Source organism: Channa argus, chromosome 2, assembly GCF_033026475.1.
Source record: "Channa argus isolate prfri chromosome 2, Channa argus male v1.0, whole genome shotgun sequence".
NCBI classification, from domain to species: domain Eukaryota; kingdom Metazoa; phylum Chordata; class Actinopteri; order Anabantiformes; family Channidae; genus Channa; species Channa argus.
Window position 1 is genome coordinate 28,877,809 of NC_090198.1, and position 13,102 is coordinate 28,890,910.

The window sequence follows — 13,102 nt, forward strand, 5'->3', positions numbered from 1 at the left end:
CATAAATTTAAAAAAAAAAGTTTAACATTTTTGTGTTTTTCTTGTTTTTTTTTTCGGCTTATCCCGTGAGTTCAGGGTCTCCACAGCGGATCATGATTTGGCACAGTTCTTACGCCGGATGCTCTTCCTAACGGAACCCTCCCCAATTTGTACCGGCACTGCACAGCTGGGGGGGGGAATGGGCTGTTAGGGGTTCAGTGTCCTGCCCGGAGACACTTCGACAATATAGCGGGGACCGGGGATCGAACGACCGACCCTGTGGTTCGTGGACGACTGCCTTTTACCAACTGAGCTACATATGAGCGCCAATAAAAGAAGCCGTCAAAAATGCGGAGGAAACCCTGAAGTGCATTAGCGCTTCCTCGCCGCAGGGGGCGTCGCGCCACTTTTGGGCAGCTCGGCAGCGGCGGAAGAACAGAAGGTGAAAGTTTGAATGTGCGCATTCGTAAAGGGAAATCCAGGACTTGAGAAGCAATTATGGATGATAATCAAGATTCGACAGCGTGTTTAACAGACAGCAAAGTTTCTTACGTTCTTAGCAATGTTGCAGAAGTGGTTGAGCGGATTCTGATGTTCGTACCAACCAAGTCGCTTCTGCAGATCGCCAGGTACCGGGAAGTGTTTGTTTGCTAAACGTAGCTAGCTAACAGCTAATGGCTGTAGAACTGGAAGTTCGACTATTTTCATGTCTTCGGTCGTGGTTTTAATTACAAAACCGACTTTGTGCTCATGTTTATACGTAGCTGGTGAAGCAGAGTGTGTGTGTGTGCTTGTCTTCAGTGTGTGCAGACTGTGGAGAAACTGTGCCCGCAGGGTGCTTAGGACTCGGCAGCAGCCGACATGGGTTTCAGCCTCGGGACCCTCCAACACTGAAGTTCATGTCCTTTGCAGCGTCCTGGCTGAGGAGGTGGAGGTAAATCATCACACTCACAGCACACGGGGTGAATACTTGGGCAAAGGTGCTTTGGTCTGCAATTTCGCGTTCGGTTCCGTTGGAGGAATTTATCAGCTGTACTTTCGATTATGGTAAATGGTGGATCAGTGGTAGAGCATTGGATTTGGAAGCAGAAGCCCGCGGGTTCGAAAGCTGTCGATTGACTTTTGGTTATAGTAAATAAGTCAAGTACTAATTGCTTGGCGAGTTGGTAAAAATGACTGACTGAGCAGGAACTGAAAGGAAATGTTTAAAGGACAGGTTCACTATATTTTATAGTGTATGCATGTCTTTGTGGAGCTGCTTATACAGTAGCTGTGTTGCCACGTTATGATTGACGGTGGTGACAAGGTTGTGTGCAATGTGCACAAATCTCAGCCATGTGTCCCTGTGTCTCTGTCTGCAGCAGAGCTCAGGTAAAGTCCAAGTTATACTCCTTAACTGGCCGGACGACATCAGTGCTCCTTCGAGTGGATGTTAAACTGTTCAGTTCAACTTTTAATGTGTCACACTCAGTGAATGTAGGATCATGTGATTTTTTTCACAATTCTTCTGCACAACACATTACAGAGAGAGTATGGGTGTGTCCAGACTATGGCTTTACGCATTTAAATTCACCTATTTACATAGACGCATCGTAGATACGTCGGTGCATTGATGCATCCCGACAAGAAGGAAGTAAGAGGATTGGAGTGAGTCATGTAATGAAGTTCAATGGATGTTGATGTATTTGTTCATCACATTCGGAGTAAGAAAAATTAAAGACTGTCGTGAGGAAACTCTCGACAGCGCTCATCTAAAGTACAGGAGTATTTTTAAGCAGAGACTAAACAACATGGTGCTCTGCTAATATTGATTCATTTTGCTGTTGAATTGCAAAATGGGGATTGTACCACGTTCTTTCAATTTGAATGGAACCAGCCGTTGCTTTAATGATATTGTGTAGAGACTTTATATTAGTCCGTAAAACACAGATCACCAGTTAAAACTGGCCTATTATTTGTTTGGGGAAAGTCCCACTGTGCAGACTTTGTCCTATTTTTTTCTTCTTCTTTGTTTAACGAGAAGATGATTGAAGAAAATATTGCTAAATTTAAATTATTATTTTTTTAGTAAATTAATTGTTGTATTAATTGAAGAATAAAAATGTCTCAAAGGAAAAATAATCGCAACATTGATCGACAAAAAAAAAAATCCTAGTTTGCAGCCCTGGTAACAGTGTTGAGTTGTATTATCCCTGTAAAGTAATAAACAACATATCAACAGCTGAACAAGTTTGGTTTTCTGGAATCATTCTTTCCTTAAATACTCCCTCCAAAAGATACTTTTTGTTCAAGGAATTGGAGCAAAAATGCGAAGGTCTTTTGTGAAATAATGTATTAAAAAGTTCATCTGAATACACATTAGTAACAGTAAGTGGGAGGCTTTTTAGTGTAAATGTCCTCCTCTTGTCTTTCTTTACAGTACAACCCCACAGTTTGTCCAAACAAACACAAAGAGGGAATTTCATGCCAAAAAAAAAATATGAACCCATGAATCCATCTTTGCTGTGGATGTTGGCCCAATCACTTCCTTTCACAGGGTTTTTCATAAGTAATCTCTTTGCCTGGATAAACAGAGCAACTGATTACAGCATGTACGCTCGCTTTCAATGTTCATTTCAGCTTCATAATGGATCCCACGTTTTTTTTTTGTTTTTCAAACATACATCTGGTTGCAATTTAAGAAGTTTAGAATTATGGGTCATTCAGAGACTAATGTATCTTTAGCAGTAGTCATCAAAGATGTGCTACATTTTTAAGGTCCCGTGTCGTAGCTGTACTAAAAAAAAAAACTACTTGAATGGTTTTAAATAGTTTTATTGTGTGCACTTTGCTTTTCTTTTCTTTTTTACAGAAAGTGTTTCTCCTGCCCAAAACAGTACTGGCAATGGTAGACTGTGAGACTTTCAGTGGGCAGGCGTATTGCTACCGACAGAGTAAAGGTATTGTAATCATGCTTGTTTTTGTGTTCGTTAGACAGAATTACATTACATCCCATCGCCCTTTGAGCCGTGTTTGTAACTGGCATGAGGCCGTACTTCAATTAATTAAGGTATTTCATCAAAATCTTAGGGCAACAAAACAAAAAAAGGCCATTTTGAAATGCATCCTACATCTGCTCTTTTACACAAAGTGCAAATATTTACAAACTGCCATTTTCCAAAAAACCCCAAATCAGATATATCCACATTAACAGCATCACATGTGTATTAGAATATGGAGTTAGAATGTCTTTCCCAAAAAAGCTAAGCTTGACTCGTGTGTACTGGATTTCTCTGCATTCACATGGGTTTTTTAAAGACTTCCCAGCAATGTGTTTGTCGTTTGTGATAACTGATATATATAACCTGTTTTTCTCAACTACTCTGAAGCAAAAAGGAGCCGCTACAGCCCAGACACAGTTGAAGAACTGAACCTGCTCTTCCCTAAAGGCTGTGACATCATGGGCATAACCACACCGGGCATAGTCTGTAAGTTTCACTCATATCGTGTTTCCTCATTTGTTGAAAAGAAATAAAACCATGGCTGGACACTTACAGGGGGTCGTTAAATTGAACATAAAATGTCGCTTTAGCGCTATGATGGTACAAGTATGTGGACTTGTTCATGTTCACCTAACAGGACGCTCTAGAGAAAATAAAAGCTAACCAGGTGTCTGGGTATTACGAAGAGGAATAGTTCACCTTTCAGCAAGGAGAGCTATGCATAAATCCCCACTGCTGTGGCTTCGTTGGACGGCGCCAGTGTTGCCTGCCACCTCACTGCCTCTCCCTCTGACAGATGGCCTACTCTGCCTGTTGCTGTGCTCCCTATTTCTCCGTATAATCACAACCCTCTGGAGAAGTGACTCCCCGTGAGCCATGATCCCTTTCCACCGGATGATTGCTTATCGGGCCCCGATCGTCCGTCAGCTGTAATGGCGTGGCTGTTTGTGATAACACTCATTTGGTGCCATTGCAGCTGAGAGGTCAACGTGGGGTCACCACACACAACTAATTCAATTGAATTAAATCTTTGATTGGATAAGGTCAAACCTAGATCAGCCAGATATGCTTTAGTACAACTAATCATTTATGATTGTTGGTAATTGCATTGCACTGTAGACAAAGACATACTATTCCTGCACAATCCTTTATGAATTTCCATGAAGTGGAGAACCGCGATGCTGTTGTACATCATTTGTTCATCTGTGATGAAATTTAACTGCACACCAGTAGTTTCCCTCAGCAATATTTGGAAGTTTGAAGGAGGTACATGGAGCTGCCAGTGCTGATGATTCTGTGTATTTATGAAGGCCCAGCCTAATGTTTTCTCGTTTGAATCGTAGCTCATCCATCTACGTAACTCTGAGTTTCTTGAGTGCTTTTGGTTGTGAGTATTTTTCTTACTGATGCTTTTTGAGGCCGTACTGTGTCGTCTCACGTGTGGTTGGTAAATGCGGTTGTGATGTAAAGAAAAAGCCATTTGACTGGCAAATCCAAATATGAAGCACCATAAACCGCAGTACCTCTAATGGCCACTAGATGCTGAAACCTACATATTGTTTGTACCAATTTAAGAGAAATCTATTCAAACGTTTTCCTTTTTTAAAAGACAAAACTGTTTTGTTTTGTTTTTAGATGATATTACAGTCTAGGTAGTTAATGTCACTTGTGTCTGTGGACAATCTCAGGAATCATTAAGGAGATGATGAAACTGTTTGTGGTGCCACTCATTCCACTTGTAGTGAAATACTTCAGGGATGCGTGTTCTTCAAAGTAATCAGTGGACTAAATATCAAAGGCTACTACAACCCTGTATTTGGTGTTCTGTCAATGACAGTGGGACACTGTGTGACATTTCATCACAAACTATTTAAATTATGTCCCACTGCTCTGAAATGTCCTCACTTATTTTCTTCTCAGCACATTCCCATGAGGTTGGATTAATACACACGTTAATGTTAATATCATAGTTTTTTTTTCTTTGCAGGTGTCTGTAGTACATGGAAGATGAAAGACAAAATTGTTTAGGTTGGTTAGTTTTTTTTTGTTTTTTGTTTTTTTATTGGGACCAGATTCAAAATAGAGCCCACCCATGTAGGGCAACATGGTCCATGGATGTTCGCTTTTTCTTCCTCTGTGACTCATGACATGTTTAAGCTACTGTATAAACCATAATGCACTATGATGCCCCGTTGCTTACTGTGCAGTGACTCCCACTGGCTCCTGCTGCAGCCCTCCTCAGGAATACCAAGAAGGGGAGGCTGGTTTTGCAGTCCTGTTTCCCGCCATAGAAGGGGTTCACATCAGGCCCTTTCACTTTTGCAAGAAGACCATCTCCCCAGCAGCCCTAAAAGAAGCTGGTGAGTATGGGCAACTGTCTACTCATCCAAACTGAGACATCCAAAGCTAGTAAAGTATTTCAGAACTTACCTTTTTATATTTGTTGTACTTTTCGCACCAGGGTTGGTTGACAATCCAGAGCTGCGTGTGGTGCTGCTGTTTGTGTATGAGGCATATAAATCTGGTGGAGCACGCTTCCTCAACCAGATATTGGAGCCACTGGCTAAAAGCAAAGCTTTAGTTGCTGGAGGACTGGTAGAAAGTGTCTTCTCTCCTCCCAGACACTGGTGAGTTGGTGACCTGCAGCAATAGCGAGACTCTTTCTGGGTAAATATGGGATGAGGCATAAGGCTATGCTACAAAAACACAACCAGTAATTTGTTCTCAGATATTGTCAGTCAATCAGTTTTACTATTTTTGAACTTTACTCATCTGCAGTAGCACAAAGTTTAATACCTGTTTGCTCTCAGTCTGATTTTGCTTGAGTTTGATCAACACTCACAGTGTTTCAGCTAATTTTCAGAACATTTGTACAGCACCCTCTTTACAAACGTCACACTGTCCCTCTCCTATCATATCTCACCCTGTAGTTGTAGCCAGGGTGCATACGGCGCGGTGGGCCTGGCCCTCAGTGGACCTAAGGTGCAGGGAGCATCTGTGCTCTTGGACCAGGACATCAGCAACCCCAAGGCGGCCGAAGCCACGATCCGGCGGTTAAAGGCAGCTAAAATTCCCGAGAGGAACACTCTGGGCTTCATGTTTGCCTGCGTGGGAAGAGGCTACAACTACTACAGCAACCAGAACAACGTGGAGGCCGAGGCCTTCCACAAGGTCTTCCCTAACACCCCGCTCTTCGGCCTGTTTGGCAACGGCGAGATCGGCTGCGACCGAATCGTCAAAGATGACTACACGCTGTGTGACAATGACACAGACGGTCTGCAGCACGAGTACACGACCGTCATGACCCTGGTCCATCTCGGTTAAGCGACTGACGGCTTTAGCCAAGGGGCAAACAACCCACCGTGCTCCTGCTTTACTGTCTGGAGCAAACGTTCTACATAACAGAACAACTCAAAATATTGCTGTCTCCATTTCTGCTCGTAAAGCAGGCAGTGATCCTTTTAGCCATTGATGTAGTGGCAACATTCCAGAGGTGTGTTTCTCAGAGACTGTGTGCACATACACACCTTCAAAATTAAACCAGTTTCATAACAAGGACCATAAAGACGAACCCATCACGATGGTTAACACTCCAAGTCGGTGCAGAGCTCTTGTAAAATATGTTTTTCCCCACATTTGCACACATTCAAAGTGTTTCTTACCTTCTGAAATGACCCCCGTGATCTTTTGCTTTGCAGGTAAATTATCCAAACGTGTGCATCCCAGGCAAAGGCACTTTTATTAATGTAAGCAGGGGCAGTCGTCCTCCTTCCACACAGTCAAGGTAATCTTGATTTGAACAACCCTTCCTCCTAATATGGGTTTTCCACATACGACTTTTACACTTTTGTCTCACCAGTGAAATGGTGTCAGCCGACAGGCTAATGCTCTAAGGTAACATTTATCTGTTGTGGTTCAGCTGGGCACAGGGAATTCAGTCCGAACCTTATGGTGCTGCTTTCGTATCGACGTGTGAGGTCCTAGTGCATCTCCTGGATATCACCAGTTAGTCTCCTTAGCTTTTGCTGCTTGGAGGAAAAAATTCACTCCCAACTGGCAGAAACTCTCCACTTCAACTCAATTTAGTCTCTGCTCTTCTACACTTTCTGACGTCAGGAGGCATTTGGCGGTAGTTGGAAATTTGTCTTAATGTCAGAAAAGTGAGTTCTACTTTAGGGTCCTTACATGTTTAAGAATGAGTATCTGGTGTTCGTTGCTAAGGTCATGAATTGTAATGGTTCATAAAAATAAAAAATCCTCATCACATCGAATTAGTTGTATATTGAACAAGCTGTCAGTTGTACAGAAGCTTCCTTCAAAACAATAATGGTTTAATATGTTTCAATGCTGCACATAACTTTCATTTGTTTGTCACTAAGAGGAACATACTGTTCTTGGTCAGATCATTACTGTTGAGGTGATTCTAGGTGATGGTATCTTCAGCTTTTCTTGATTGTTGCAGTGACCTTCCAACATTTTACTCTTAAGAAAACAGGTAAATTGCAGAAAGTATCTTCCTTCTTTGTATCATCTGCTCCTGTAGCTTTAAAAAAAGAAAATTGAAAGTAATTTTGCAGCTCTGCTTATTTCCCACTCAATAAATGACGTTCAGTGTGTGGATATGTTCAATGTTTCGCCCTTGTTTTGTCCGAGCACCACCGGTGAAACCACTACATCAGCATCTTTTAAAGCCAGTCCCCGAGTCCACTGGGTGCCGCGCGTCCATCCTACTCCAGTTAATTCACATGTCCCCCACATCTCGGTATTTGTGCGCACCCTGAAATGTGAGCCTCAGCCTATAACATCTCCTGCAGCCCACGTCCAGGCGTGTTTTAATAAAGGGAAGAGGCGCTTGAGATTGATGGATGTGCGCTTTAACCATCGACTGGCTAATCCCGGTGAATGACAAACGGTTAAGCCAATTGCTGTAAAGGCAATTTATATTCCCATAGTATCTTTATTTTGGGAAACCATAAAACCGCTCCTGACACCGAGAGGGACGACCTAGCAGGCGTAAAGCTGATAAAATCATCTGCAGCGATTTTTCGCACTCGAACTGGCCTCGATCTACTCTCGGGCTTTCTTCCACACACACGCACGGCCGTCATTTCTAGGCTGCTATGTCGTGACCGGAGCGATGCAAATGTCACACGATTCGCTGGCTACTGTCAGTCTCCGGCACGAAAACCTCTATGTTTCCATGGCGTTTGGATGAAAATCGCCCCGCGTCGCCCGGCTGCTGTGGTGGAAAAGGGGTCGCTAGAGAACCGGGGCTTCGCCGGGCTCGCTTCAGCACCCGGACAGCTCCTTTCGCAGGGTTCCCCGCTGCGCTCGCCGGGGAAACCCTCGGCTGAGGAGCGGAGCCTGGACCTGAAGCAACCGCACACACGCACAACCCTGCACGATCCCAGCCGGGTTGGAGATCGCGCTTAAACCGGATCGTTATTTGATGGCCCTGGTAACACTTAAAGGCCAACATGATCTCGCGTTCGAGCTTCAGCCTGTGTTTGGTTTTGCGCAGAAACCCGGGCAGCGGCAGCGATGGTGCACGTCCGATGCACAAGCGCTGAGCAGATCTGCAGCCTACACACAGTGGAAGCCTCCTCCTTCTCCTTCTCCTCCTCCTCCTGCTGCTCCTGCTGCTCCTGCTGCTGCTGCTGCTTCACTTAACTGTGATCAGTACCGAGGGAGACATTACTGTCAGCAAGGCGGCAGCGGGACAGTGTAAATCTGCACAGGTAGGTTCCTTTACTCCATGCGAGTCATTCCGCTGTTTCTCCGTTTTACTTTTTTTTCCTCTTCAATCTGCTCCCAGCAAGTGAGTCTGTGCAGGTTTTGTACTCTTAGGAAAGCGACCGTTTGTGGCGTGCGGGATGTTTAATCTCACTCAGGACTGTGAGCAGATGTAAGGTAGAAGTTTTGGAGTTGTAACAGTATCTTGGGTGTTTTGTTAAGTTTCCTGCGTCATTTCCATTTGAACGTAACTTTCTAATAGTATTTGTAGCATTAAAGCTGGGAGGCTGAGGGGTCTTTGAGTGAGATGCTCATCATTGTTCCCATTTGAAGCCAAGGACAAGCCCTTAAAGTGCTGGCAGGCACCTGAGAACAAATGTTTGTGTGATAGGAGCTATTTAAACCCGTGTTTTCACAGCCAGGGCACAAAGGGACTGAATTAATACTGTGGATGCAGTGGATGTAACTTTCTTGGCCGGTCCTCATTATTACAAATTAGGTGGGTAAAATTGAAACTACAGCGATCACTCAGACCCACATAACAACCAAGCTGTGTGTTTTTTTTTTTTTGTTTGTTTTTTAATAATCTGGCATTGATGTGTGTGTTTGTGTGAGCTTTTCACTGACCATGTCCCTCACAGGTTTAACATGGAAACAGCGTGGATCAGGTGAAAAGGTGAACTGCAGCACTACACCCGGGCCGACTACCACATCTCCCCTCTCTCCATCACCCAGCATCATGGCTAATGCTGAGTAAGTACAGTCCACACACGATGCACACCACAGATCTTTCCTCTTCCTCCTCCTCCTCCTCCTCTTCCTCACCATCTCTTCATACTGAAAACCATCGGAGGTGGAAAATAGCTCCAGCACCACCAGTGGAACTGCGCAGGCAGACGATAAATACCTTTTTACTTTTCTACCCCAGCACCTCCCTTTCGTTCTTTTCCTGATTTCTGCTTGTCCATTCCAACAGATCATGGTCATTCAAACACACTTGCACAGCCATAAACACATTTCACTATGCTGATGCTTTCTGTGGAACAACACACACTGTGGATTATTATTATTATTATTACTAATAAATACTTGAGTAACCTTTTCATTACATCCAATTTTCCATTCTGAATCTGCATTTTGCCTGTACTGAGAACAGCTGATGCATTGCTGAGGGGACGTCCTGTATCCTGTGTGTGTGTGTGTGTGTGTGTGTGTGTGTGTGTGTGTGTGCAAAGACAAAGTTAGAGGTAAGGGAGAGAAAATCCTTATTCTCTGTCAACTGATGTTTCTGCTGGTGTAGCACAGCTCTCTAATTTGTCTCATCCTAACCAGCTGCACTTATTCTCTTGACCTAGATGAATAGCCCTAAATCATTGCTCCATTTGGGCTTTTATAAGAGAACCGGTTCTGCTTGTGATCCCCCGTACAGAGCTCAGCCCAGTGGGTCTCGGCAGTGATGCCACGTCACGCTGTGTTTAAGGTGAAATGCATCTTAACCCACGATCACCACAGCTCACTTCTAGACAGTTCAAAGCTTTGAAGAGAAATGATCATCACGCCTACTCAAACTCATCCTGGTTTTTCGTCCACCTTTTGATCATTTTATACAATTCTGCACTGGATTTATATTCTTTATACAGTGTAAGAGAAGCAAATCAGCCAACTTGATTTAAAACGCCAGTTTGGGTACAAGTGAGTCCTAGTAAAACATAACAAACACAAGTTGAGTATCAAAGAGTAAAAGTACTAGTGCAGAAAACAGGTTAACGTGTGTAAAGTGATTTACTTCTTTTTTTGCCATCATTGGATTGATACTGATTTAGTGTGTAAAAATGATTTTTACTTGTAGCTTGATGAGGCGGAGCTACAGTGCTATTCAAGCTACAATATGCAAGTTAAAATAATCAGAGAATGTGAGGAATTTCTGTAGGCTTAGTAAGTTTGGCAGCTTCCGATTTATTGTGATGACAGTGGCGACTACCTGAAGGGCTGTGCAGCGCCTGTTGTGATGGGTGGGGCCGAGCAGATTCTGACCCGAGTCCGAAGTCGCATTTCAGCAATATAACCAGGTTAACCCGAGTCAAATATGCAGGAGGTCGATCAACAACTTAAAGCTGCTGGTTGAAAGAGATTTTTGAGTTTTAACTAAGTTTGCCAGTTTGAACACTGGTGAGGAAGTAAATGAAAAGACTCAGGTGAAGCACTTGAGTAACTCTACTGACTTATTTTGCACTACTGCTGATCTTTAGCCCATTACTCCCCCGAAGGGTGATTCAATCTTTCAAAAATCGAATCTGAAGTGTCCAATTTCATGGAGATATTGTAAAGAGCTCATCACAATTTTGCTTTATTTTGATTTATATATTGCATATATTAAATATGCTGTAAGGATGCTGCCATTGGACAGAACCCTTTGTCTCCCGTTGCTCTCGTTTACTCGACACCAGCGGGAGGGTGGATAGGTTAGATGCCCTTGCCTCTGTTAGTCAGAGGTGGGAGTTTATCATGTACACTGGCAAAAACTCAATGCAGTTTCTTCTGGTTTCCATGACACGTGGCATCGTGGATATTTGTGGCTTTTCAACATTTTTCTTTCTTTTTTTAAATCTCATACAGTAGGTAAATGCCATTAAACGTATGTCTGATTTTCCCCATCTCTCTACTTCTAGCTGAGAAATGCCTACAGATGACATCACTTGGAGGAACCTGCAGTTCAGATTATGTCATCTTGTTGCTCTTACTATGGAGTTTGTAATTATGGTCAAACTGCTTTTCCAGAGCTCCCCGAGATGACATCATCTGAACTCCTAATAATGAAAAACTCCTCATGATGATGTCATCTGGAGGAGTTTTTCAGCTAGAAGCAGCTAAATACTTGAATATAGGGAAGTCAGAGGGAAGTTTAAAAGCACTGATGTACATTTACAGCCTAAACTTGGGGAAGTCGCCCTTTAAATGAATTAAACATTCAGAAATTAAGAAGGTACAAACCTTGCACCACACAAAAGGTGCAGCCGGCAGCACCTTAAATAAAGACAAATGGAACAGGCCATTTGTTTCTCCTAAATGAGAAGGAAAAAGCCAAACGGTAAAATCGTTTTCACAAGTCCATCTATTTTTGGATATGGACATATGTAAAAAGGTCCATGTACTTCTCCCTCATGAAGAAGGCTGCTGTACAGCTGCTGTCTCCGTCCTGCCCACGACGGTCTGCGCGTCTCCCGTCTTCAACAGCTTGTTTCTGTAAAGGTCAGATAAGACACTGGTCACACCAGGGCCAGAACAGCCCATTGTGCAGTCCACCAATTCATCATAGTTTAATCTGTAATATTATTAATGAGCTAATGTGCCCGGGCAGACTTCATTAATATCCACTGGCATGAAATTACAAAAAAAGTTTCTGTGGAAGTTCAATTGGGTCTTTTAAGAAATTACTTGAAGCAATTTGTGAATTGTGTAAAAGTGACAGGTGTTTGCTCCTACAACACGAATGTTTTGTTTCCTGAGTTATTGCCTAGGAAAGACTGGAAGGTGGCTTCACTGCAGAAAAGGGTAGTAAGAAAAAATAAGATTTAGGATTTTTTTTTTCTTGCTGGTATCATTTTTCTAACATGGTTTAATCTGGATGCTGATAAAGCCCCTGAGGTAAATGCTTACAGTCTTTGCTTTGCCTCATCTTTATCTTTTGATGTGAAATCCATATTACACAGTACGTGGGGCAGCGGCAATGACGAGCCATGTCTTTACTCTCAGATCAGAAAAAAATGTTTGGACTTTGCATTCTCTCTTCATTTACATTTCCAATGATGTGCAAATCATTTCAAACCAATTTGTGATTGTGAAGTTTGCAAAGTCAATGTTGAAATTTAAGAAATTGTATTTATTTGTAAAATATTTGCTCATTTTGAATTTAACACCAGCAACACATAAAAATGCTCCAAATATTTTTAACTGGTGACAGGTCCAAGCTGCAGAAAGGCCACTGTGGCACCTGCACTCTTTTACTACTGAGCCACGCTGTTGTGACACAAGCAGGATGTGGTTTGGCAACATGTTGCTAAAAAAACGTCTGAATAAAAGCTTGTTGCTGCTGTATGGTTAGCATTAAAGTTATCCAAGCGTATCCAGTATCTAACCCCGACCCCTTGGTTTTAATCTGTGCTGACACGGCGTCCATTAAATATATTAAACAAAAAAAAAAGGTCACGTTTTGATTTTGTCAGCGCAGTTTGACATTTCACCTGAGTTCATTGTAAATGAGCTATAAGCTAAACAACTATGAATTTTCATAGTCGTTCCTGAGCCCTTGCAGTGATTTCTACTGCAGAATCATGTCTGTTTATTTAATGCAGGACTGAAAGATCTCAAATTATTTGCAATTTTACACTGAGAAACATGAAGATTTTCAA

General features: G+C 42.8%; 2 protein-coding genes and 1 long non-coding RNA gene across 5 annotated transcripts in view; 2 read left to right on the forward strand and 1 right to left on the reverse strand.

Moving 5' to 3' along the window:
- Positions 1-380: 380 nt before the first annotated feature.
- On the forward strand, positions 381-7,589 carry fbxo22 (F-box protein 22). The gene is made up of 7 exons (XM_067489981.1): positions 381-608; positions 781-913; positions 2,831-2,918; positions 3,348-3,446; positions 5,168-5,320; positions 5,422-5,587; positions 5,891-7,589. The coding sequence occupies exons 1-7, from the start codon at positions 478-480 to the stop codon at positions 6,282-6,284; spliced, it is 1,164 nt and encodes a 387-aa protein (XP_067346082.1). The 5' UTR covers positions 381-477; the 3' UTR covers positions 6,285-7,589.
- Positions 7,590-7,725: 136 nt separating this feature from the next.
- The window catches only part of LOC137106525 (transmembrane protein 266-like), a 47,975-nt gene continuing 42,598 nt past the window's right edge, over positions 7,726-13,102 (forward strand). For all 3 annotated transcript variants that reach the window (XM_067489934.1, XM_067489944.1, XM_067489954.1), the window contains exons 1-2: positions 7,726-8,698; positions 9,335-9,446. In XM_067489934.1, the coding sequence (XP_067346035.1) occupies positions 9,433-9,446 (14 nt within the window). In that variant the 5' untranslated portion in view covers positions 7,726-8,698; positions 9,335-9,432. The remainder of the gene's footprint in view (positions 8,699-9,334; positions 9,447-13,102) is intronic.
- Positions 9,895-13,102, reverse strand: part of LOC137106565 (uncharacterized) — a 161,001-nt gene continuing 157,793 nt past the window's right edge. Inside the window, exon 4 of the long non-coding RNA XR_010911969.1 lies at positions 9,895-11,934. This is a non-coding gene — a long non-coding RNA (uncharacterized lncRNA). The remainder of the gene's footprint in view (positions 11,935-13,102) is intronic.

Coding starts and splice junctions, on each gene's coding strand:
- fbxo22 (XM_067489981.1), top strand. CDS start 478: ATGGATGATAATCAAGATTCGACAGCGTGTTTAACAGACAGCAAAGTT. Junction 609..780: donor TCGCTTCTGCAGATCGCCAG/GTACCGGGAAGT, acceptor GCTTGTCTTCAG/TGTGTGCAGACTGTGGAGAA. Junction 914..2,830: donor TCCTGGCTGAGGAGGTGGAG/GTAAATCATCAC, acceptor TCTTTTTTACAG/AAAGTGTTTCTCCTGCCCAA.